The sequence below is a fragment of the Mauremys reevesii genome, linkage group 8 (genome assembly GCF_016161935.1).
Source record: "Mauremys reevesii isolate NIE-2019 linkage group 8, ASM1616193v1, whole genome shotgun sequence".
Lineage (NCBI taxonomy): Eukaryota > Metazoa > Chordata > Testudines > Geoemydidae > Mauremys > Mauremys reevesii.
The window spans coordinates 106712779-106738958 of NC_052630.1; the positions used below are offsets into that span (position 1 = coordinate 106712779).

At 48.2% G+C, this 26180-nt stretch overlaps 1 protein-coding gene across 22 annotated transcripts in view; it reads left to right on the plus strand.

Moving 5' to 3' along the window:
• ERI3 (ERI1 exoribonuclease family member 3) overlaps positions 1 to 26180 on the plus strand; it is a 235536-nt gene that overhangs the window by 51191 nt on the left and 158165 nt on the right. For all 22 annotated transcript variants that reach the window (XM_039485193.1, XM_039485189.1, XM_039485175.1 and 19 more), the window contains 2 exons: positions 6856 to 6915; positions 12477 to 12568. In XM_039485193.1, the coding sequence (XP_039341127.1) occupies positions 6856 to 6915; positions 12477 to 12568 (152 nt within the window). The remainder of the gene's footprint in view (positions 1 to 6855; positions 6916 to 12476; positions 12569 to 26180) is intronic.

Sequence of the window (26180 nt, forward strand, 5' to 3'; positions counted from 1 at the left end):
CCGAAAAATAACCCATTTTGCTAAATGCCAGTAAAGGGCTTTGTCTAGGCACCTCTACTTATAAAGGATGAGATTTATTGGCCTCTTTGTCTACAAAGAAAGACCAGGCCTGATGATCAGATTGTACACCAGAGACAAGTGCTTATGTAATCAGCAAACTGTCTTGGGGTGGAAATACGATGGTTTCTGAGATAAACGGCGGAGGGACCGCTGCGGCGTTCAAGTCTGCCACGTGCACGGCTCCCCTATCTGCCTGCCCTCTGCTCGCTGCTTTCCCAGGGGAGCAGAGGTGCATGGTGCTTACAGGGCTGCGTAGGTAATTGGACACGCATCCCTGCCTCTCTAGAGTGATCCAGAGGAAAACCCTACACCTGGGGAGGGGCAATCTGTAGTGCTGATCCCGACTCAAATGAGTATGTGGGGCAGGGTCTCCGTAGCCCCTTTCCTTAAAAACCCCCCACCGTTGCTAACAAAGGTGGAGCTGGAATAGTGTGAGCTGCACTGGGAGAGGTCAAAAAGCCCCAGTGTAGACAGGGCTTGGTGGCGCCTTGCTGGCCTTTTCCTTAGCCCCCACTCCCCAAAGGTGACTGCACCTCTCAGGTGTGTGAGCCTGAGCTGCTTTTAGCCCTGCTGTCGATGCGGAAGAGCCTGGATTGCCCACTTAAAATCCAGCCGGAAGTTATAAAACATGCCGATGTGCTGAAAACCTGGCAACTTTCCCAAAGCCAGGGTGGTTGCCTCCGGAGCGGGCCCGAGGCTCACCTCTGCTGCCGTGCCACTGAGCCTTCGGGTTAGGGGAAAAGTAAAGGCAAAAGCCAGCTGGGGCAGCAACTCGCTGTTTGTCCTTCCAGCAGAGGCCCTGTGTAGCACAGCAGCCAACGGTGCAGGTGCAGAGGTTAAAAGGTGGGGTATTGTAAGGAGCGAGTTGGATTCTGCGGCTTACGCAGCATTCCTGTTGCCTTCTCGCAGACGGCACGGGCCCCGGAGAAATCCCCGGTGTATGGAAGTGCGTGTGGAATCTGTGGACCCTCTGCAGATGAGACTTAGCTCTGCCCTGCTCTGCGCTCATACCACTTCTATGGGAGAGGATAATCCAGTGAAGACCCCTCCCATCACCTTGTACCTCTGTCAGCATCGCTGGGTTCTGTTTCCAGCTCTGACACTGCCTCACCGGGTGGCCTTGGTCATTAACTGCCTCACTCTGTTCCTCAGTGTTCCTGTCTGTAAAATGGAGATATCTGGTGCTCAGATACTACAGTGATAAGGGTTGTATAAAAACCTAGACTGATAGCATGGAGCAGGAGTGGACAACCTGAGCTTGAGAAGGAGCCAAAATTTACCAATGTACATTGCCAAAGAGCCACAGTAATACGTCAGCAGCCCCCCCCCATCAACTCCCCCCCCCCAGCACCTCCCGCTCACTGGCAGCCCCACCGATCAGCATCTTGCCCCTCCCTCCCCGCACCTCCCCATCAGCTGTTTCTCGGCATGCAGGAGGCTCGGGTGTGGGGGGAGGAGCGAGGGCACGGCAGGCTCAGGGGTGGAGTGGGGGCAGGGCCTGTGGCAGAGCCAGGGGTTGAGCAGTGAGCACCCCCCGGCACATTGGAAAGTTGGTGCCTGTAGCTCCAGCCCCGCAGTCGGTGCCTGTACAAGGAGCCGCATGTTAACTTCTGAAGAGCCGCATGTGGCTCCGGAGCCACACGTTGGCCGCCCCGGCATGGAGGGTGAAGAAGGATTGTTATCACTCCTCTGTAGATCCGTGTTTGTGAAACACATGCTGGCCCCGCTGGAGGAGACCGGTGGTCAGTCTAGTCCAGTGTTTTGTTTCTGACAATAGCCAATGCCAGGGGCTTCAGCAGAAGGTGTTATTCCCAGCCTCCCTGCACACACGCTGCCCTTTGATAGGCTGTTCTGTGCTGCTCAGCTCTTTAATCAGAGACTATCAGGGTTGGAAGGGACCTTAGGGGGTATCTAGTCCAACCCCCTGCTCATAGCAGGACCAACCCCAGCTAAATCATCCAGTCTGAGGTCTGGTCTACAGTAGAAAATCAGGTTGTTTTAACTATGTTGGTCAGGGGTGTGTGAAATCCCTACCCCATAGCAGCGTTAAGTAACCTAAATCCCCGTGTAAAATTCTTCCCTCTTCTACCGCCTCTTGGGGAGGAGAATCACCTGTACTGACGGGAGAACCCCGTCCGTGGCGTAGGTAGTGTCCACGCTGAAGTGTTCTAAGGGTGGACAAGCCCTGAGAGCACACAAACACTAATGAAGTTATCCTTGTAATGCCCCTGGGTGGGGCAGCATCATTACCTCCATCTTCCCAATGGAGAACTGAGGTATGGTGCTGGCAGAGCAGGGCCCTGCTCAGGCAAAGTCCCCATGTCTTGACTGATCACATCGCTGGGATCAGTCTGGCTCGCTGGTGGGTTACTGTGGCTTGTGGCGAAGTGGGAATGTTCTTGATGTGTTGTTTGAATACTGAATGAGGAGTGTTGACCTGGGAAGGTTGCAGGGGAGTCTTGCAGGGACTGTCTGCATTGGGGAAGGGAGGATACCTGAGCATGTAACCTGAGAGCCCAGGAGGGGCGTTGGAGGCCAGGTGACACCTCTGCCTGGGAAACTGGACAAAGGACACGAAGGCCGGGGGAGGAGCTGGGGGAAGGCCAGAAAGGAGTCGGCTGAAGGGAGTTTCAGTTTGGAGCTGGCTGGGAAATGGAGAGGGGCACCCCAATGGGGCTTGGGCTTCCCAACAGGGCTGTGGCCTCCCTGGGGCCCCCAGATGGACCTAACTGAGGGGGTCCTGTTGTCTGTAGCAGCAAGGCCTGTCTTGGACTGTGTTCCTGTCGTCTAAATAAACCTTCTGATTCGCTGGCTGGCTGAGAGTCACGGTGAATCGCAGAAGCCGGGGGTGCAGGGCCTGGTCTCCCCCACACTCTGTGACATTGCTAACATAGGGATTGGACCTATAAGAATGTGTTTACTGTTTAGACTTCACTGAATGCTTGTGAGTTGCTCCCAAGCATTAATCTCACTTACAGCATCTTCGTCCCATGTTGTAAGGTAATATTTGACCATTTGCATCACAAGTCTTTATGAGTGTGTAAATCATCAGCCAGGAGAGACACTAACTAGTGTGGAGTGCTGGTCTCCAGCAGACGGTGTTATGTCCTGCTGGACAAGGAAGGCCCATTGACACCAGACAAACTAGATTGAACAGTAAAGAGGACAGAAGACTTGGTTATTTTCTTTCCCCGCTCCATGAAAATGAGTCTTGCAAGTGAATTCCTCCCAGCGGCTGAGTTTGCAGCTCCAAGCAGAAGGGGGAAAGTAAATAAAATCCCCTAACAAGGAAGGACTGGATCTCTGTGCTGCTCGGACTCTGGGGTATAAGGGTTACTAGGCATAAGCAGAAGCTCCCCAGTGCTTAGCCTGGGTTAGCCCTTAAGAACATACACAGCTTGCTTATTACAGAAGCTTCTATCATCATTTGAAACTTAAGATTGGAACTCATTTTTGTGTATGAGAACGTAAGAACGGCCATACTGGGTCAGACCAATGGTCCATCTGGCCCAGTATCCTGTCTGCTGACAGTGGCCAGTGCCAGATGCTTCAGAGGGAATGAACAGAACAGGGCAATCCTTGAGTGATCCATCCCCTGTTGTCCAGTCCCAGCTTTTGACAAACAGAGGCTAGGGACACCCAGAGCATGGGGTTGTATCCCTGACCATCCTGGCTAATAGTTATTGATGGATCTATCCACTGTGAACTTACCTAATTTTTTTTTTTTTGAATCCTGTTCTAGTTTTGGCCTTCACAATATCCCCTGGCAAGGAGTTCCACAGGTTGACTGTGCATTGGGTGGAAAAAGTAATTCCTTTTGTTTGTTTTAAAGCTGCTGCCTATTAATTTCATAAATTAATTCTTGTTATGGGAAGGGGTTTCCTTATTCGCTTCAACACTGATCATAATTGTATAGACCCCTATCATATCCCCCCTTTAGTTGTGTCTATGTTTACCTGCTTTAATCGTGTAAATAACTCTTATTTCCTTTTCCTAGTTAATAAATCTTTAGATAGTTTATTATAGGATTGGCTGCAAGCATTGTCTGTGGTGTGAGATTTGAGGGGCAGTTGACCTGGGGTAGGTGACAGGTCCTTTGAGACTGGAAGTAACTGGAACGTTGCTGTGATCCTTGGTGTAGGGGACCATCTCTCAGAAAGGCAGGCTGACGTGGGTGGCGAGATAGGTCAGAGCACCCACGGGGGCTGTCTGTGACTCCACTACAGCGCCTGAGGAGTTCACATTTTCTGATTAGTTGGAGAAATCTAAGTGTAGTACTCCCAGCCAATGTAGGGTCTGTGCCCTGCTTCTTAACAGTCTGCCCTGAGGTTGGCACCCATGCCCTGGAGCCCCCGCACGGCAGCGTGACATGAGACACACACACAGGGGGAGGTGACTTCATCAGGGTCATACAGTGTGTCTGTGCCAGAGCTGGGAACAGAACCCGGCTCCCCTGCATTGCAGTCCAGTGTTGGCAATATCCTTACTCCCTACAGTGCGCCTAACTGTGCATGGTGCAACCTTCCTCTCCTTCCTAATAGGGTGTAATCCAGCCATGGCCCCACCCAGCCACCTGCATGCCTTGCGTCCCTCCCTCCCCTGTACCTTTTAATGGGTGCAGCTACCAAATAAATGAGATGCCAGTGAGGTCTGGGAACCATTCGCATGGACACAGGCCGTGTGAGATTTCCTAAGGCCTTTTACCAAAACAGCTCATCCTCAGCCAGTTTCCAGAGCGTCAGCTTGGGCTGATCACCGCAGAGCTGGGGCCAGCTCCCACTAGAGAGTAATGGTGAGGGGTGAGTGGTGGGAGAAACTTCTACTAAGCAAGGGACAAAACAAGCCAAGGAGGCAAAGTGTGAGTGAAACACCATGTTAAAGAACAGTACAGTTAATCTCTTAAATTTATTTTCCTTTAGTGCATGGGAAGTCTGTAGGCAGCAGCTGTTACACAATTAAAATACAGATTAATATAAAAACAGTTTCTGGAATATAACAGTGTCTGTGTTTCTCCACTTCCTTAAAATGCCACCTAATAATGACTTGATAAACTTCAGAAACCCACCTAGAGGAACTCTACATTCTTAAAATGAAAATTTCTTCCCTAAAAGGTATATATTACCATTGGATGTAAGTTGCCACGAGAAAATAATCTTCCCACTTAGAGCCAGCTTATTCAGTAAATCAGGTATTTGGTATTCATTAGATGTAATTACACTTTAATTGGAGTTTAATTGTGTTTTGTTTTTTTCAAGTTTCAATGCTGTAAGCCAGGCAGCCAAAGAAACATAGGGGTAAGCTAGCTTACATAGGCTGCCGTCCGTTTAACAAGGCGCTGAGGCCCTTGGCTTGTCATAAGGCTCGTGTTCTCTGACTGGGCTGAAATCTTCTACAATAGAAGCGTTGCTCCTGGGTAGGAGGGAGACTGTCAAGAATTCTTCCCGTCTGCAGCTCGTGACTAGACTGTCATGGCTTTCTGTGAGTCTGGATGTTCCATGTATTAACAAAATCATAGTCTTCAGCCATATACAGTCTTCACTTTAATTGGGGCTCAGACATGATCAGAAAACTGTGATACTAAATGAAATAACATGGTTTGTATTTGATTTTCCACACCCCCTGAGCAATGGAGTTATACCCACATACGTGGTAGTCTAGACCAAGTCTAAGGGCCAGTCTACGCTACCATGCTCCACTGGCACAGCTGCGCCACTGTAGCGCGGGTGGTGAAGACGTGCTGTGCCGACAGGAGAGCGCTCTCTTGTCATCATAATGACACCACCTCAATGAGAGGCAGAAGCTACGTCCGCTGACATAGCGTGGGCTGGACACCACTTTAAGTCACTGTAGCTTACATTGCTGGAGGGTGGGGGTGGCTTTTTCACACCCCTGAGTGGCATAACTCACCTTGCCTTAAGTGGTAGCGGAGACCAGCCCTAAGTGCCCCAAACTATAGTAGGCATTTTTCAGACACACACCTTAACCCTGGAGACACTCATGCATGTGCTGAACTTTAAATACGCAAGTAATCCAACGGAAGTCGGTGAAACAACTGATGTGCTTAAATGTTTGCGGGATTGGGCCCAGCATCACTGTTTCCTGAAAAACACAATGTAGCCATATTTTAAAATGGCACGGATTTTCTTCAGATTTAGTTAAAAAAAAAAAACTTCAAAAAAATATATTTTACTGTCCGTGGCTTTAAATGTAAAAATGGAGTTTTAAACTAATATAATTCATGGATACATGCTTCTCCAATCACGGTGAAGGACAAACTAACACCCTGCACACCTCATTTTACGAGACAGGTTTATTTTATTTATCTGTTCCTAGGCATTTCTGTTGTGTCATCACCCCAGCATTGGAATGCTGGAAGACAGCTTGTGTGCATAGTAAAATATGGCTGCGTAACTTAGGGCAGCAGCAGAACTGATACTGAGAAGATTGGGATGTTGAAATGGGGAGCATCTAGGTATTTCATTGTAGCACTGACCTCAGGGCTGGAAAAAATTCAATATTGTTCCCCTAAGCAAATCTGTATGACTTTGAGTTCCAGTATTTCATAGCTTCTGTGTAAGAGCTGACTGCTCAGCGGCGTCTGGAATTGTGCCATGTTCTTGCCTGCTGGTGGGGCAGTTCCCAGGGCTCCTGTGCTGCAGTTGACAGGACTTGGTATTGCCCAGATTGCTCACAAGAGCATGTTACAGGTTCAGAAAGGTGGGCAGGAGAGGAGATCTTCTAACAGTCGATGTCATGCTCCTCTGACACCTGTTTTCTCTTTCTCTTTTGTTTCAGCTGACTGGAATTATTCAAGGCATGGTGGATGGGCAGCCAAATCTCCAGCAAGTGCTTGAGGTAAGCAGGATAACCTTTAGTTCCTGAACTTTGACCTCTGCTCCCCCTTCTTCACCCCCTCCCGGGAATTGAACCGCGTAATTTGACTATGATTACGGCTTCATTAGAATAACATTTGCTGTCACGTCGGTGACATGCTGTTGAGCGTATTGAACCATTGATCTGTCATTCCCAGCTGTTCATGTCAAGGGTACTGACAAGATGTCCAGACTCCTGCCCGCAGACAGGAGAGGAGGTGATTCGTACTTGAGCCAATCTTAAAGAGCCAAGACATTGCTTTAGAGCATTGCATGGGAGCTGTTCTCCCCCCCACCCCATTAAATTAATGCTTCTACCTATTTAAATGCTCAATAATACACAAAGTATAGGCCTCTAAAACCTAATCTGTGGAATGTGCAAATGCAGATAAAGTCCTAATAATGCCATCTGCTTAATGCTGAATTCCTGCAGCATTTAGGATTAATTAGCTTGAAAGTATTTTGCCATCAATAGCTTTTGTTGTTAGTCAAATACTGAGGGAAACCTCCTCCAGGAGAGCCCACTCCGGCTGCCAGTCGCAGTTCAATGCCTTGTCTCTGCCAGGATTTGCGCTGCCATGTGGCCTAATTGTTCCTAATCAGAATGATTGCAACAATTGCTTCTGTAAGGAAATCAAATTAAAGGCTTTGACACCCTCTGTGGCGATGGCTCGCTCACGTCAGGGATTTTAGAAACGTTACAAGTGCTGTTTTTCGCTCCTGGGGCCCTCTGGTGCTGAGACAGCTGGGGAGGCGACACTGCAGCCCCTGGGACTTGAAGTGGTGAGTGGGAAAGAAGAGCATCCAGAGCGTCTCACTGATGAACGATCCTGCTGCTGAGGGAGCTGCTGTGACCAGTCTCGAAAGGAGCCTCGTGTTCCATCCCCAGCCTGAAAGATGGAGGGAAATGGTGTGCTTGGCCAGCACCTGCCATCCAAACCGAATCCCGAAGCACAGCCTGGAGAGAAGTAATAGGGCCTGGGTGGAGCCAAGCAAGCGTCTGAGTTAAAAGTCTGGGCCAAGGATGATGCCAAGCACTGTGTAAGCGGAGAGGGGCACGGAAGGAGATGCCTTTGGGCTTCCGGAGGGTCTCTTGCCCAGGAGAAGCACTTGAAGGCAAGACATTTAGCTGAAGGAATCTGAGATGAAGCCATAGGTTTCCCAGCCCAAGCCAAGCAGAGGTCAAGGAGGGGGAAAAAATGAGGATTTGCAGGATGGGTCGGGGGAGTCCTACCACTCTGTCTGGAACATGGTGGGGCCCCAAGTACCAAGGGTAAGTGGGAAAGATAAACCCTTCGAATAAAATCAAGTTAGAATCTGGCTTCCCCCGACCTGCAGCACTCCTGCTGAGGATATGCCAGTCACCTCGCGGTCCTGAATGTCTGGTTGTCTCCCACAGCACTTTTCCTGTGGGTGGAAGTGCGGGGCGGTCTCCATTAAATGTAGGCGCTGTGATGTGTAAAATCACAAAGCTCACTGCATACTCCCTATTGCTCCCACTTGCCAGGGCAGGATCACATGGGCCACCCAACTGTCATGTGACCCTACTCTAATGAATTGCTTTGGTGCCAAAACTTCTCTTTAGAGTATTGATGTTAAATACATTTGGTCATAGGGCTGTCTTGGTCAGTTGGATTGTTTGGCCATTGCTGAGTGTATGAACGGGTATGTTCGTGCAAACATCCCCGTATGGAATAGACTTATTCTAAGAAAACCAGTGGAATTCCTTAGAAATTACTTGTACATCCTGCAAAATTTCCTAGAGAATGAAAACCTTTGTATAGGTTTTGTAGGCATCCTATAGAATTCTGTAGCAGGAATCTAATTCTCTATTAAATCCTATGGGATGATTAAAAAACCAAAAAACCCCATAGAGAGAACCCACAGAAAAGATATTTTCTATTGCATTCTGTAGGAAGTTTCCATCACTGTTTGGTCTGCCTAATCTGTGTTGTGAGCAAGACACGAGAAGTCGTTCTTCCGCTCTACTCTGCGCTGGTTAGGCCTCAACTGGAGTATTGTGTCCAGTTCTGGGCACCGCATTTCAAGAAAGATGTGGAGAAACTGGAGAGGGTCCAGAGAAGAGCAACAAGAATGATTAAAGGTCTTGAGAACATGACCTATGAAGGAGGCTGAAAGAATTGGGTTTGTTTAGGTTGGAAAAGAGAAGATTGAGAGGGGACATGAGAGCAGTTTTCAGGTATCTAAAAGGGTGTCATCAGGAGGAGGGAGAAAACTTGTTCACCTTAGCCTCTAAGGACAGAACAAGAAGCAATGGGCTTAAACTGCAGCAAGGGAGGTTTAGGTTGGACATTAGGAAAAAGTTCCTAACTGGAATAAATTGCCTAGGGAGGTTGCGGAATCTCCATCTCTGGGGATATAAGAGTAGGTTAGATAAATGTCTATCCGGGATGGTCTAGTCAGTATTTGGTCCTGCCATGAGGGCAGGGGACTGGACTCGATGACCTCTCAAGGTCCCTTCCAGTCCTAGAACCTATGAATCTGTAGGTTCTGTCTGCTGGTCGAGTCCTGTCTCACACCCAGGCCTGAGCTCGCTGGGCCAGGGATTGTCTCCTTTGTTCTTCGTCTGTATGGTTCCCAGCACAGTGGGGCCTTGACCTTGAATGGGGTTCCTAGACTTTTCTGTAAAGCAAATAATAAATCTGCCTATTTATAGATTAAAATGGGATTGTGCATTTGGCTTCTCTGGGGGTTGGTTTAGGTAGCCTGGCTGCTGCTACCTGTATTTCAAGTGTGGGTGAATAAGGCAGTTGTCTGCTGTTGTAGGAGGCCATGTTCCTTCCCCTCTCCTCCGCTGGTCATGGAGAAAGCTTCTCTGAACGGTGAGTTGTCAGGTCACAGCAGCCACGCTGCAGAGAAGCCCGTGTTGCCATTCCTGCCCCATACGTGCCTAGAGTCTCTTCACGTGCCAAAGCCATGTGGCCACCTCTACGGGGGATGTTCTGTTTCAGCAGCTGCACACGTCATGGGTGGGGAGTGGAGACACACTTCACCCACTGAGAATCTAGGCAGCAAGAGTGCGTAATGCTGACTTGTGTAATGCCTGCCACCTGAAGGTCTCAAAGCACTTCACAAACACAGAACTAATTCCAGCTGGAACAGTAGAACTAGAAGAAGTAAGGAAAAGATGTCCAACTCTTCAAAAGCAGGGTGTGTGTATATTGAGTTTGTAATGGCCTGTGCACCCGTAAGTGTCCATCTTATGTGTCACATTCATTGCGAGCCAGGTGATGTGCTGTAAGTGAAAAATCCCATCCAGGGATGGTTGTCCCTCAGAAATGAGGGTGAGTTGACTGAGAATCTCTCATTCGTATCTCTTTTGTGGCATATTTTCCTTCAGTTCTCAGTCTGTGGGGGCTCCTCCATGGTCTTTGGGTTAATTTCTAGCTTCTTTAAAAAGCTGACAGAACTGCAAGAAATAAGGGGCTCTCTATTGGAGGAAACTTTGAAATATAATAGGTCTGTCAAGTGACTAAAAAAATTAATCGTGATTAATTGTGCAATTAAAAAACTGCGATTAATCGCGCTGTTAAACAATAATATATTACCATTTATTTAAATATTTTTGGATGTTTTCTACATTTTCAAATATATTGATTTCAGTTACAACACAGAATACAAAGTGTACAGTGCTCACTTTATAGTTATTTTTATTACGAGTATTTGCCCCGTAAAAAAACAAAAGAAATAGTATTTTTCAATTCCCCTATTGCAAGTGCTGTAGTGCAGTCTCTTTATCATGAAAGCTGAATTTACAAATGTAGAATTATGTAAAAAAAACCTGCATTCAAAAATAAAACTTTAGAGCTTACAAGTCCACTCAGTCCTGCTTCTTTTTCATCCAGTTGCTCAGACAGACAAGTTTGTTTACATTTGCAGGAGATAATGCTGCCCACTTCTTATTCATAATGTCACCTGAAAGTGACAACATGCGTTCTCATGGCACTGTTGCAGCCGACATCGCAAGATATTTATTTGCCAGATGCACTAAAGATTCATATATCCCTTCATGCTTCAGCCACCATTCCAGAAGACGTGTCCATGCTGATGACGGTTCTGATTGATAACGATCCAAAGCAGTGTGGACTGACGCATGTTCATTTTCATAATCTGAGTCAGATGCCACCAGCAGAAAGTTGATTTTGGGGGTGGGGGGTGTGGTTTCAAGTCCTATAGTCTTTGCATCAGAATGTTGCTCTTTTAAGACTTCTGAAAGCAAACTCCACACCTCGTCCCTCTCAGATTTTGGAAAGCACTTCAGATTCTTAAACCCTGGATCAAGTGCTCTAACTATCTTTAGAAATCTCACATTGGTACCTTCTTTGCGTTTTGTCAAATCTGCAGTGAAAGTGTTCTTAAAATGAACAACATGTGCTGGCTCATCATCCGAGACTGCTATAACATGAAATACATGGCAGAATGCAGGTAAAACAGAGCAGGAGACGTACAATTCTCCCCCAAGGAGTTCAGTCAGAAATTTAATTAACACATTATTTTTTTAACGAGCATCATCAGCATGGAAACATGTCCTCTGGAATGGTGGCCGAAGTATGAAGAGGCATACGAATCTTTAGTGCATCTGGCAAGTAAATATCTTGTGATGCTGGCTACAACAGTACCATGCGAACGCCTGTTCTCACATTCAGGTGACATTGTAATTAAGAAGTGGAAAGCATTATCTCCTGTAAATGTGAACAAATTTGTTTCTCGTAGCGATTGGCTGAACAAGAAGTAGGACTGAGTGGACTTGTAGTCTCTAAAGTTTTACATTGTTTTGTTTTTGAGTGCAGTTATGTAACAAAAAAAACCCCCTACATTTGTAAGTTGCACTTTCATGACAGATTGCACTACAGTACTTGTATGGGGTGAATTGAAAAATATTATTTCCTTTGTTTATCATTTTTACCGTGCAAATATTTATAATAAAAAATAATATAAAGTGAGCATTGTACACTTCATATTCTGTGTTGTAACTGAAACCAATCTATTTGAAAATGTAGAAAAACATCCAAAAATATTTAATAAATGTCACTTGGCATTCTATTGCTTAACAGTGTGATTAAAACTGTGATTAATTGCGATTAACTTTTAAAATCGTGATTAACCTTTTTGAGTTAATCGCACGAATTAACTGCAATTAATTGACAGCCCTAAAATATAATGTTACAGCTTATTTGATGAAGGGAAGGGAAAAATGGGGGGTGGGGGGACTAAGTAATATTTTAGCTGTATTGTCCCATAAACACTGTACAATTCCTATTCTTCTGTGAGCAGAGCCATTGTAGTGTCTGATAAGATCGTCTCTGCACTGGTCGCCTGTTGTTTCCTGTTGGAAATCTTCCAAGGTCCAAACATGCTCTTGTTGAGATGATGTGAGCGAAGAAAGGGAGAGAAGGGTGGGGGCTGCTGCTGGATAAGATCACAATTTTCTCCTTGTCTGATTGCGAGGAGCTTATCTGTGTTTAACTGTTGTGGCTCTTCCCCGACTACAAAGCTCATCCTCTTTCCCTCCGTTCCTTTCAGAGGGTCGATGAGTGGATGGCGAAGGAAGGCCTCTTAGATCCTAGCGTCAAGTCGATTTTTGTAACCTGCGGAGACTGGGATTTGAAAGTAATGTGAGTATGGAAAGGGGAGCTGCCCAGGGCTTTGTTACTGCACGCTCTGGGATATGTTTCCTCCTCTCCCAGCTCTTGTTGGTGCAGTGGGATGATTCGTGTAACTTCACACAGGTTTTTGTTTGGCGGGGAGGGAAAGAGCATTTTGATTATTTCCTCTCCCTGTTAATTCCCACGTCTTAGTTCTGCTGGGTCCTCGGCTCAGTTCAAACCAAGACCCACTTTGACAGTGTGTTTCAGTTGATGCTGAAAAACCCGCATGTTCTCTCCATACCATCCCGATTCCGGCAGCATTCCCTGTCTGACTCCAAGCCCCGGCTGCTTACAGGTGTCGAGATGCCACCATGTGATCGTTGAGGGCCATGCATCATCAGAAGTGGTAACGGCAGGGGGAAGGGGAGGAAGATTGATCAAGGAGAAAGGCTTTGTACGTGGTCACTGGGTAGGGTAGCAAGTGAGTCTGACCCCACGCCCCTTGAAGAGTTTAAACTGGGGGCTTTGGGATAGCTCCATTTTTATCCATTATCTCCTCTGAATTGGCAAGCGCAGTAGGATGTTCCTCCTGTTTCTATCTCTGCCCCTCTCCTGAGTGCGACCATGTGGCAGGCTTCAAGGATAAATACCTGCCCCTTCCTGAAAACGATATTGCATTTACCACATAGCGCCGCATGCAGCCAGCACGGCCTCGGAATGAAGCGTGTTACCATTTCATGCAGGGAAGAAGGTGGGGGAGGAAGGGTTTATGTATGTAAGGTGGTCATTGGTTCTGTATCCCTGAACGAGGGGTGACCATTGGCTTGCTTTCATAGTCAAGGCCTTCTCTGTCTTCCTGGTGGACATTAGCTGCTGAGCTGTCACCTAAAAGAAGAATAAAACCCTGGGGTCCAAGGCTGGCGTGCTAGATTGGTGCGCGCAGTAACTGCAAGACTGGCTTGTCGGCGCTGCAAGCGGCCATTTAGGCGTCGATGTTGCCATTTGCATTCCCGGGTGTCGGTGCACCATTTTGTACACTGAGTTGGGTCTGCTATTTAAAATGCAGCCCTCGCTGTCTAAGAAGCAAATGACCCAAAATGCAGTGTACGCTATATAGTGTCACAAAGCCCTGAATTCACTGGGGCACCCGTCACCTCTCATTGGCTTTTCCTTGTTTAAATGCCTGGTAAAGGCTGCTGTTTTCATCACACCGATCAGGTGCAGGCTTGATACGTCCAGCACTGATCCGACATCTACAACTCGTTATCGGCATTGCTTGGTTTTCAGTTTCACATCCGTTTCCCCTGGTGTTAAGGTTAAGTAAAATGCCTGCAACCCTGGAGAAGGCTCCATTTCACAATCTGGTCTTGGGGTAGCTGCTGCTCCTTCTCTGCTCACGCTCTGGTTAGTGAGGTCTTGAGAAACGGGGACTGAAATTGCAGCACAAGCCCTGCAGGGATGATAAATCTGCTCTCATCTAGACAAAATCATTGCTTGCTTGCCCTTGTGTCAACAGAGAGGTCTTTATCAAGGCCATGCCTAGGGTTGACGTGGACACCTTTCCCTTATGTGTATTGCTGTGGAGGTGAATTTCCATGTAATTTTGTATTTAAACCTTTACAGGGGACGAGCACAAGGAAGGCTTCAGGGGTGTTGGCCAGTCATTTCTGATCTGTCCTCCCCTTGTGGCTCTTCCGTGCCTTACTGCTGTACTGAGTCAGGCTCCTGGTGTGGGGGGGGGGGGGGGGGGCAGGTACGAGGCCAGTCTTTCTGTCCCTTTCATTGTGCATGTAACTGCTTCTCTAGGGGATGTGTACAGCCTAGGTTAGCTTCTGTATTGAATAGGCTGCCTTCTAGGTTTGGTAGTCAGGAGCTGTGTTTTGGGGGGGAGAGGGTGGGGCTGTGGGCTCTTCATTTTGGGGTTGCTGTTTTTTTCTTCAAAGCCCCAAATAGCGGTTCAGTGTCCCACATGTATCATCTGGCCTCAAGTGTGAAATGCAGAATCTGCTCTGAGAATGCTACCCTGAGCTCACCATGAAAACCCGGTCCCAGGGAGTAGGTATCAGTGGTTCACAGTCAGGCTGGAAGGGCATAACGAGTGGGGTCCCGCAGGGATCAGTTCTGGGTCCGGTTCTGTTCAATATCTTCATCAGTGATTTAGATCAGTGGTGGGTAACCTGCGGCTCTGCTGCGGCCCTGCGGCCTGCTGCTTCCCGCAGCTCCCATTGGCTGGGAATGGTGAACCGTGGCCACTGGGAGCTGCGGAGGGCAGTGCCTGTGGACAGTCAACGTCAGCAAAATGTCTCTCAGCCCGTGATCAGATGATACTGATGGGCTGCAGGTTGAGATGATGGTATATTGAATACACTTATAAAGTTTGTGGACGATACCAAGCTGGGAGGGACTGCAGGATAGGGGCTTGGAGGGTAGGATTAAAATTCAAAATGATCTGGACAAACTGGAGAAATGGCCTGAAGTAAACAGGATGAAATTCAATAGGGACAAATGCAAAGTGCTCCCCTTAGGAAGGAACAATCGGTTGCACACGTACACAGAACGGGCAATGACTGCCTAGGAAGGAGCATGGCGGGAAGGGATCTGGGGTCAGAGTGGATCACAAGGTAAATAGGAGTCAACAGTGTAACGCTGTTGGGGAAAAAAGCCAACCTCATTCTGGGCTGTATCAGCAGGAGTGTTGTGAGCAAGACACGAGAAGTCATTCTTCCGCTCTACTCAGGCCTCAACTGGAGTATTGTGTCCAGTTCTGGGCACCGCATTTCAGGAGAGATGTGGAGAAATTGGGGAAAGTCCACAGAGAAGAGCAACAAAAATGATTAAAGGTCTAGAAAACATGAGCTATGAGGGAAGACTGAAAAAATTGGGTTTGTTTAGTCCTGAAAAGAGAAGACTGAGGGGACATGATACCAGCTTTCAAGTATGTGAAAGGTTGTTACAAGGAGGAGGGAGGTAGATTGTTCTTGTTAACCTCTGAGGATAGAACAAGAAGCAATGGGCTTAAATTGCAGCAAGGGAGGTTTAGGTTGGACATTAGGAAAAACTTCCCAACTGTCAGGGTGGTTAACACTGGAATAAATTGCCTAGGGAGGGTGTAGAATCTCCATCACTGGAAACTTTTAAGAGCCGGTTGGACAAACACCTCTCAGGGATGGTCTAGATAATTAGTCCTGCCATGAGTGCAGAGGACTGGACTAGACGACCTCTCGAGGTCCCTTCCAGTTCTATGATTCTATCCTTGGCACCTAGAGTTGGATGAAGTTCCTGTTTATCCTCTTCCTGGCTCGTGTGTGTCATACGTGGGATAGAGGGACTTCGCACACAGCAGTTTCGATGACATGTGCACCCTACCTCAGGTCTGCCATGGGCCTGCCATCAGCTCATTGACCTGATTCCACGGGGTCGCTCCCTCCTCATGTTAAAAAATGCAGTAGTCTGTGGAAGTAGTTCAACTACAACCCCCTGAACAGAGCAGGGTGAATGGTGTCTCCCCCTGCCCCCAAGCAGGGATCTGGGAGCTGGTCTGTGAGCTGGCCAGCCAGAAGTACTGTGTAGCATGCTGGAGCTTGGAAACTTAACTCTCCATTTGTGACTTGTCCTTGCCATCCAGTTGGAAAGGAAGACCCCACAAGGGTGCAGTGAGTGGAACAAGTGGTTCAGTTCTCTCTTGTCTGTTTGTTTATTTTTTTAACCGTTAAGTTAAGAATTTGATCTCTACGCTTCTCCAGGGCAAAGTGGAAAATGCATTTCATGTTTCCAAGCTCACAGAACGGAGTCTGCCTTCAACCTGATAGTGACTAGCACATCACTCTGCTCTAGTGCTGATTGGACACAGCCAGGTGTAGCGTCACATCTGATTAGCAGCATGCCACTGAATGGGGCTTGAGTGAGAACTCACTGCCGGCTCAGGCCTGTCTCATTTCCCATTACTTTTATCCATCACCTCAAACGCCAAATCTCCCTCCTGAACTAATGAAGTTTGCATGTGTTTAGACACATTGCCAAATAGGGTTTAGCAAGGCAGAACAGAGCTACATCTCTTTTTAAACAGGAAAGGCTGAGCACTGCAACAGGGCCGTGCGGACAGAAAGATGCAGCATATCCAGGAAACATTCCAAAGACTAGCCCGGTGCTGCCGTGAGGGATGCGCAGTGTGCTCCGGGAGGGGCTGCCCAATGCGCCTGTATAAATAACTGGCATGTCTCCGGATGAGGAAAGGTGGTGGCTACTTGTCCAAGTATCAGTGGGGTGAAGGACTTGATGCCTGAGTGCTCTGCAGAGATAATGTGGCAGCATTAACTGGTGCTAAAGTCCTCTTGCATTCCAAGGGAACACCAGTAAAACGAGGTCAGGTGCGTCTGAAAGAACATGATCAGCACAGTGAAAGGGCCTGTGTTTGAGGCTATGCCCCTGTTTTCAGGCCGTCTTCATGTTGGGGGAAATAGTAAAATACCTTCTTTTGGTGCATAGCCCTTTGATCACTCGTCTTCCTCTAGGATCTCTGACCCTGAATAGCCCCAAAGTGGCTTCTCACATCCCCCTGCCTAAGGATCACTTCAACTCTGCACTGAAAGCTACCCGCTCTGGGGTGAAGCGTGGCTGTGCTAGCAGACATGCATATGAGGGGGCATGAACTCGAATAACGTGTTATTGAAACTCCAAGAGGAGTCGGCGACATGTAGAACTTGGCCAGGATACGAGAACTGACCCCACTTGCTCTTGTGAAAACTTGGTCTCTATTAACCACAGAGCGTCAGGCCCTCTTCACTTCCTTAGCACCTCCGGTAGCATCGTGCCCCTAGCAATATGCCTGTCTCCTTCAGGAGAAGAACGCCACCTACTGAGTCATTAAGTCCATTCATCGCTTCCTTGCTTATGAAATCTGCAGAGGTCCTAGCCAGAGGCTGGCGTGGTTTCCAACCCTGCTTCTCCTTTTATCAGGCTTCCTGTTTTAATAAGAAGTTCCACTTCTATAGCACCTTTCATCTGAGATTCTCAAGTGCAAACACCTTGAAACCATCTCTGCCCAACAGAGGCAAGCTCCAGCCTTTTTACCCAGCTCTCTCCTGCTGTGCAATGTTCTCATTTCCCATTGATCCTGGTTCAGTCATGCTCAGTTGGCAGCAGGAACGTTCAATGCTGCCCCATGGAAGAATTGTTAGGGAACAAGATTGTGCGTCACACCTCCTTGGGCTGGAGGAGATCTGCGGCGTTACTGGGTTTGGGCTGTCCTGTCTGTCTCGGGTATTTCCGGGGCACCTGTCTTTAGGATCAGAGGATGATGGAGGGGAGGAGGCACTAAGGAAGATGGATACCCAGAGACTGTTTCTCTCTGGCTGGACCCATACTGCAGTAGCTATACCACCAGTTGTGCACTGCGTTCCTCCCTGCCACAGGGTCCGAGTGCTGTCGGATGGTGGGCAAGCAAACAGGCTGAATAGTGGTGACTGTGGGTAGAAGTGGGCAAGGCCGATGCTTCAGTGCAGTGGGATGGGTATACAAGTAAGGCAGAAAAAGCCAGAAGTAGGCTGTGGATAGCCTGCCAAACCCAATGGAGAGCCTTGATGCAGGGGGAATTCCTGTGTATTAAGGCAGCACCCTGTGAATGGCTAGAGAAACCCCAGTCTGGCAGGGGAGGTGGAAGTCCTGCTGCTTGGGGCTTTGACACCTGTCCTTGGCTTGGATCCTCCAGGTGACATGAGATTGTTTGGCTCCAGTGGTTGCTTTTCTTGTGAAGTGGAACTTTTTTGGAATGCCCCAGATCTCAGGGGTTTTCTGTTCAATCTGCCTCCTCCTGCCAGGCATGTGAATCACAAGAACCTAGATGTGGAGCTTCTGTGCTATGCTGGGCTGTGGAGGTTCTTCAAAGCTGATAAGGATTCCCAGCCCTGCCACAACCATCTGGGATGGGTCGTAAACCATCAGTGCATGTGGCAGAATAGGAGAGGCTCCTTGCTTTTCCTAGGTGGATTAGATCTCTAGCAGAGACAGAGTGCCAAGCTCGAAAGGGGGCTGGAAAATGAGAAACTGATCCTGTCTTTGTATTTGGATCGACTGCTGATGAGCACGAACCAGGCTGGAGAGGGAGAGACGGCTGTTCTCTTCCCACCTCTCCCCTTCCCTCTTGTTAAGATGCAATTTCTTTAATGAGGAAAACCTCTTGAGTGGGAACGTCACCTTTCTGAAGGCTTGTCCTGACAAGGCAATTCAAGCCGACAGTCACATATCAGCTTCAACAAATACAAGTCACTCATTATAAAACCTCTTCTCTCCCCTCCCCCCCTCCCCCAAAAAAAAACCCCTCTCCGTCCCCAGACAAGGAAATGAATCATACTCCTGCTCTTGAATACATCATGACAGTAGTGGTTCTAATGAGAGAGGGCCATTCATTCTGGGTGTAAAGTTCCCTGTGTCGGCACAGAAATGTTATTAATTAAAGAAGAGCTACCTGAAGCAGAAGATGAAAGGGGCACCAGACCTGCCAAGCTAAAACACACGAGCGAGGATACAGCCTCGTTAGGCACACAGGTCCTCAGGCCCGTGTGCGCTCAACAAGAGAATTCCTTTAGCCTGTTGCAAGGAGTGACTTTAAGAGTTGAAAAGCTGCAGGGCCATGCTCAGACCTGGTATAAGCAGGCTCAGTCCTTGGCCCAGGTTCAGCAGTGTTGCACCTGAGATGTAACCTGCACCAGTGATTAAGTGATAATACTTACACTGAGGTAGCATTTGATGACACATGTAACAATCATCTTGAGGGGCCAAAAAGGGGGAGCAGCTTATGGGCGTGTTGGGATTTCAGTGGAAATAGAAGATGCTTGACACTTAGCTGAGTTGAGCTCTTGTTTCGTAAGCTCTTTGGGGAAGGAGATTTGGGTTAGCATGTTTTCCCTCTTTTAAAACACTGTCTTATCTGTCTGCATATATGGACCCCATCACCCTCCCACGCCTTTATGGATTTATCCTTTAACTCCTGTCTGGCCTAGAGAAATATTATCCCCCTTTTCATAACTAGGGAAGTGAGACACGGTGAGATTAATTCCCATGCCCAAGGTCATTCACACAGTGGCAGAGCTAGGAATTGAACCCACTCTCCTGAGTCCCCGTCCAGTGCCTTAATCACAAGACCATCCATCTAAGCCTGTGCATAGTTACAGGATTACATAAAAATAACGAGCGCCATCAGATCTATGAACATACCAGGAATATCATTGGCAGAGGTGTTGCTAACTGTGTGTCCTCCAGAGCAAAGATGCTATTGTAATGCTTTCTGTGGCAGATCCAAGGGAGCAAATTCATTTCTTCACAGAAAATGACTTGTGCAGAAGTTTTTTATTTTGTTAAGTCAGTGGTAAAAGGCAAATGCTCTCTTTCTAATATAGTGATAAAACATAGTGAAGTGGCTTGAAATGTTTATAGCCCTTGGTGCATGTCTTAGGATGCACATTAGTGAACTCTTAGCAGGGAATTATACCGTTGCTTTCTTTATTTTACTGTTTTAATTCTTCTTTTGTGAGTTATGCTGGCAAGTCAGCTGCACGTGAAGAGCAAATCCGGCCTCGTTAGAACGACGGAGGCCTACGCAGCAGGCTCAAGGGGAGGAATGCTTTTGCTCTTTCAAATCTGGGACCTTAGTGGTTCAGTTTGTTGGCACTTCCTAGCCTTCTCCTCTAGAGGCTTGAGGTAAAGTCCACGTTTGGTCATAAGAACATAAGAAAGGCCGTACTGGGTCAGACCAAAGGTCCATCTAGCCCAGTATCTGTCTACCGACAGTGGCCAATGCCAGGTGCCCCTGAGGGAGTGAATCTAACAGGCAATGATCAAGTGATCTCTCTCCTGCCATCCATCTCCACCCTCTGACAAACAGAGGCTAGGGACACCATTCTTACCCATCCTGGCTAATAGCCATTTATGGACTTAGCCACCATGAATTTATCCAGTCCCCTTTTAAACATTGTTATAGTCCTAGCCTTCACAACCTCCTCAGGTAAGGAGTTCCACAAGTTGACTGTGCGCTGCGTGAAGAAGAACTTCCTTTTATTTGTTTTAAACCTGCTGCCTATTAATTTCATTTGGTGACCCCTAGTTCTTGTATTATGGGAATAAGTAAATAACTTTTCCTTATCCACTTTCTCAACATCACTCATGATTTTATATACCTCTATCATGTCCCCCCTTAGTCTTCTCTTTTCCAAACTGAAGAGTCCTAGCCTCTTTAATCTTTCCTCGTATGGGACCCTCTCTAAACCCCTAATCATTTTAGTTGCCCTTTTCTGAACCTTTTCTAGTGCTAGAATATCTTTTTTGAGGTGAGGAGACCACATCTGTACACAGTATTCGAGGTGTGGGCGTACCATGGATTTATATAAGGGCAATAATATATTCTCAGTCTTATTCTCTATCCCCTTTTTAATGATTCCTAACATCCTGTTTGCTTTTTTGACCGCCTCTGCACACTGTGTGGACATCTTCAGAGAACTATCCACGATGACGCCAAGATCTTTTTCCTGACTCGTTGTAGCTAAATTAGCCCCCATCATGTTGTATGTATAGTTGGAGTTATTTTTTCCAATGTGCATTACTTTACATTTATCCACATTAAATTTCATTTGCTATTTTGTTGCCCAATCACTTAGTTTTGTGAGATCTTTTTGAAGTTCTTCACAATCTGCTTTGGTCTTAACTATCTTGAGAAGTTTAGTATCATCTGCAAACTTTGCCACCTCACTGTTTACCCCTTTCTCCAGATCATTTATGAATAAATTGAATAGGATTGGTCCGAGGACTGACCCTTGGGGAACACCACTAGTTACTAGTTATTCATGAGTGAAAGTGAATTGATAGCGTTAATATACCCCTTATATATGGCAGTAACCAGGATGGGCCAGGCAGTCTTTGCTTGGGGGAGTGGTATTGTAGGCCACGGTTCAAGTGCATTGACAGGACTGTGCATGGGAACCCGGCAGAAAACCTTCTTGCTTTCTCTGCCGCTAGCCATGTTTCAATCTGAGCTCAGAAGGGGCCTGGGATAGCTTGGGGTGTGGCAGGGCAGAGGTGGGGTGCATCAGAGTGTATGTTGGGAGCCCAAGACTGGACTAGTATTGGGGGGAGAGCCTGCAGGTTGGGAATACAGCCACATCCGCTGAGATTGAGGTACACTGGCAGGGCTAAGTAGGAAAAGTTCGTCAAGGTGTCTTCCCACATGCTCGGTTCTAGCAATTGTGGTGAGTCCCTCGCTGTTAATTCACCAGCAGCACTGGCTAAACTCACTCACTTATCCGACCGTAACAGAGTTGGTGTATTTTAAAAACAAAATGAACTGAAGTCACTTTTGTGAAGTAAGTTCTGCATTTTTTCTTTTAAGATTCCCGCCCTCTCCCCGCCGTATTTGTTTCAAATGTCTCACAGTCTTGGTCCTCATTATCCCTTTGCAGGGACTGCCTCTGGTGACCATCTTCTGTTTCTAGTTCTGTTTGAGATCTGATGGTTCCATGAGGAGTCCTGTGATGTGTAACTTTTCCTGAATTCCTTTTGGGGAAAGGCTTGTAATGAAACGGTTTCTGTAGGACTTACCTTGCCCAGGACTGTATACGTCGGCGTTGCTAGTCTTCAGCACGCACAGGGTAAGAGCCCTGTTCCTGGTACTGACATCGTTGGAGAGGTGCTGGTTGAAAACATAGTGAACTTTGATGCAAATCCAACTCGAGAGGGTGTGGATTCTGCTGTTTGGGAATCAGGGGCATAGAGTGAGGAGCCAGAAGAGTGGAGATGATATTGTAGGCAACAGAGAAATGCTGGAGAAATGGTGTAATGTGGGGAGGAGTGAGAGAGAGAATACTGGTCGTATCTGGGAGTGAAGCAGAGAACCACCACTGGAGTGGCTCGCCAAGGGGTGCGGAGGTTCTGCACCACTGGGTGTCTTTACATGGAGACTGGAGGCCTTGCTGAAAGAGATGCTCTAGTTCAACCACTAGTTATTGGGCTTGAAGCATTCACTTGTGTCATAAGGAAGAACCATTCCCTCCACTGCGGGAATCCCTGGGTGAAATTCTGTGGCCCTTGCCATGCAGAAAGACTCACTCAGTGGTGACTTCTGGTTTAAAAATCTATGAATCTGAGATACGGAGAAACGGTAAAAAGCCGATTAATGTGAGCGGGAGAGGACTGGCATGCTCCTGTGCTACTGGATTCCTGTTACTAGAGGGGCACCTCTTCCATCCACATTTCTTCAGCACAGTGCCCCCTTCTTCCCCCGTCCCAGGTCATCTGAAATGCTTGCTATCATGAAGACCACAGGCACCGAATGCCTTTAGGGGCTTGGGCAATTTTGTCCATTGGAGTGTGTGTGAAAGCTACAGTTAGATGCATGATTGTGAGGAGCATGCTACTGTGAGGAATTCGATTGGCTTGGGACAGCCGCATCATCTTAGACTGCTTTAATGCGTCAGCTTTGTACTCTGGGAGCCCCAACTCACTCTTCTTCCAAGCCTAAGCAAAGCAGTTGTGTATTGGCACTGCCTTCCCAACAGCTTGAGTGGAAATCGCTTCTCTGGGTTGGGAGCCTTCAGAATGTAAAGTGCTTCTAACCTGGCAGCTCTGGGCTCCCATGTCACCGACTCCACTCTCACCATGCGGTTGTTGAGGTCTAATGTAACTCGTACGCTAGCTTGGCAATATTTTCTCCTTGTTGTCACTGCTGCTGGGGGCCATTTCTCCAGACGGGTTCAGCGCTCTCGAGTCTTTTTCCTCTTAGGGCTCCTTGATGGCAAAGACTGATTGAGTCACCTTGAGTCCATCTCAGTGTTTTCCTTACAGGACATTCTCTAGTGCCATTCCCCACAGCCTTCCACCATTTCCTGAGGAGTGGGGGCATGGGCTCCGGGGTCCCAGCCCTGAAGGGAACTGGACCTCAGTGATAGCCTACAGAGTAACTAGCATGATCCGTTCTGACTGGTAGTCGCTATTCCACCAGCATGGCTGGGCACCTGCCTCTTGCGGTGCTGAGCCGAGCTCTCCAAAGCCAGAACCTTACGTTCTGGGATCATCCGGGATAGACTTGAAGAGACGCCTAGAGCAAACGGAGGAGAGAAGTGAGATGGGAGAGAATGGAGGAGGAAAGGAAGAGGGATACAGAATAGCAACGGGGGGTGTGGGGAAAGCTCGCCTAACTCTAGTTAGCATTATCGGCCTCTCTTTGGACACTAAAATTCCTCTGGCCTTTGGCTTTCTCCTCCCTTCTCTTCACAGCTCCCTCGTTCTTAGGTGCTGATTTCCTTTCCTTCTCCAGCTTCCCCCAGGTAACCTCCACCTTTGCTGCACTGACTCTGTTGCCTGCACGTTGGACCATAGAGTCTGCTGTGGTTGGTCTCTAAATTGGCCAGTAGAAGGTCCTTAGGCACAGGGTGAAGATGACTTCCCGTTCTCATGTATGTCCTCTTCAGTCTGCATGCTGGGGGGCTGGGGTGAGGCTGCCACGGTCTCTGCTCTGCGGTAGTGTGCTGCGCTCCCAGCTCTGAAGAGAGCTGTTACATTTTATGGACCATTTAGCTTCCCAGTGGTGATCCTAATTCTTCACAGCATACATGTGCCATTTCTTGGTTATTAAAAAGACCCCTGAAAGGGAGCTGCCCTCTGAGCTAGTGCTCTTCCATGCAGTTAATTATGGGAGGGTTTTGCTTATATCATGAGGTTTAATATCTCCAAACTCTCTCTGTGCTAGGAGGATGAATTAATACCCATCTCTCCTTGCTGCTACAGAGAATGACCCTTGTGCTTTGTCTCTGCGCAGAGCGGGAGGAAGACTGTTCCTATCTGGTGTAATACAAACCTTGAATTGCTCAAAAGCAAATCCACGAGCTTTCTGTGTGGAGATCAAGGGAGCTCTAAAGGCTAGCTGGCCAGGTGTCTCTCTTTCATCTGGCTACACTTCTATTGTGTGACACATCAGGTGCCAAAATAGCTTCTGTTCCTTAGGGGCCTGAGCAGGCTCCACATTTACTGGGAAAGGGTGATTACCTTTGACTGACAAGTTAGCCGAAGGAAGGATCACAACTGTTACATAGCAGATACGAGATGGATGGAGGCGGTTAAGGGAGGTTCTCAGCATGTCAGTGTGATGTGTGCACGGTAGCAGGGGAAACAAATCATTAGGCTGTATATTTCAGGTGTGGGGAAGCTGCCAAGGTCCCCTGGCATTGTGAAATGCCAAGTGAAATGTTTCCATCATGCGGAATGCAGCGGTGTGACCTAGCTGGTGAGGCCCGTCTGAAGAAATGCACAGCACTTGGCTGGGGTGAATGGATCAGTGCGTGCACATGCACTGAGGTTGTGTGGGATTTTGTCACAGGGTTATTGTGCTTACAGAGAATAGTCTCACGGCACGGCCACATTAAAAGAAATTAGAGCTTAATAGGAGAGCGTGACGTCATCAATAGCTGAAGTTCCCTGTGGTGGCTGTGGGCTGGAAGCACATGAAGGGTTTAAGGAGATCTAACCCTGTCAGGCTTTTATGGTGGGTTTGGGTAAGGGGGAAATTCCCATCTCTGTGCCCAGGGTGTCAGAAGACTCTGACTTGCCACTTCTGAGATGTTCCCTTAGAACCTGGTAAGGGCTCTGTTATAGAGCCCAGAAGAGCAGAGAGTCTCCGGGTGCCTGACAGTCCCTTTTCGCTGCTGATTCTCTCTTGCAGGCAGCCTCGGGCTGCCTGTCTCTTTGTTAAGAGAGTGACAGCGGTGTGACACTGTGAAAATAATTACTAACAAATCACGGTGCTGACTGCAAACAGCTCGCCGTCTTCAGAGGCATGTCAGGGAGCATTAGAGCAGGACTGCAAGAGCTGCACAGCGGCTCTGGTGCTTGCGCTCAATGCGGGGCTTGGGAGAGAGTGCTCAGACCTTTCCCTCCCCACCTCGTCCCTCTCTCGCTCTCCCCGTCCATCTCTTCTCCCCTCGTCTCCCTTGCCTGCGGAGGGCTAAGCCTGCTAATTGTGCAGCCCGCTTGGGAGAGGCCAGGGCGGTACAACCAGGCTTGCGGGCTCAGTGACCCGGCACAGTGCAATGGGAGGCTGCTGGCGGGAAGCTCAGGCTGAGGTGTGCTGGCTCTGCCTGGTGCCCAGAATACAAACGCCCTGTTATCACGTATGGAGCGGCTGGCTGGCTGGGTAAGAGCTCCCTGTGCAGCTGGGGCGGTGCCAATCTACGCTCCAGGGACTGCGTCTCTTCCTGTGTCCCCTCCCCTCCGGTGCTCCCAGTAACACAGGGCAGGGATTCCTATTGCCACGAATTTGTGTGCCACTTTGGTGGTCCTGTAACCAGGCCAGGTCCCTGCCCTGCTGAGCTTACAGTCTAGGCGAGACAACATACAGGAGGGAGCATGTGCACACGCGCCGGCTCTAGTCACTGGGTGTGATTGACTGGGCATGTTGGGCAATGTGCTGTGGATTCTCCCAGAGTGGAGGGAAGGGGCGTGTTTGAATTCTGCTCTGCTATCCCCTGGTGCCACAAGGCGTGAAAGGTGAGAGCTGAGAGCAGAGGGGATGGTTAGCGGGGGGAGAAGAGCTGAAGGGAGTGAGGGAGAGGTATAGGAGACCCGGATTTGGGGCTGGTTTCTGGCTTCGTGGCCCAGCAGG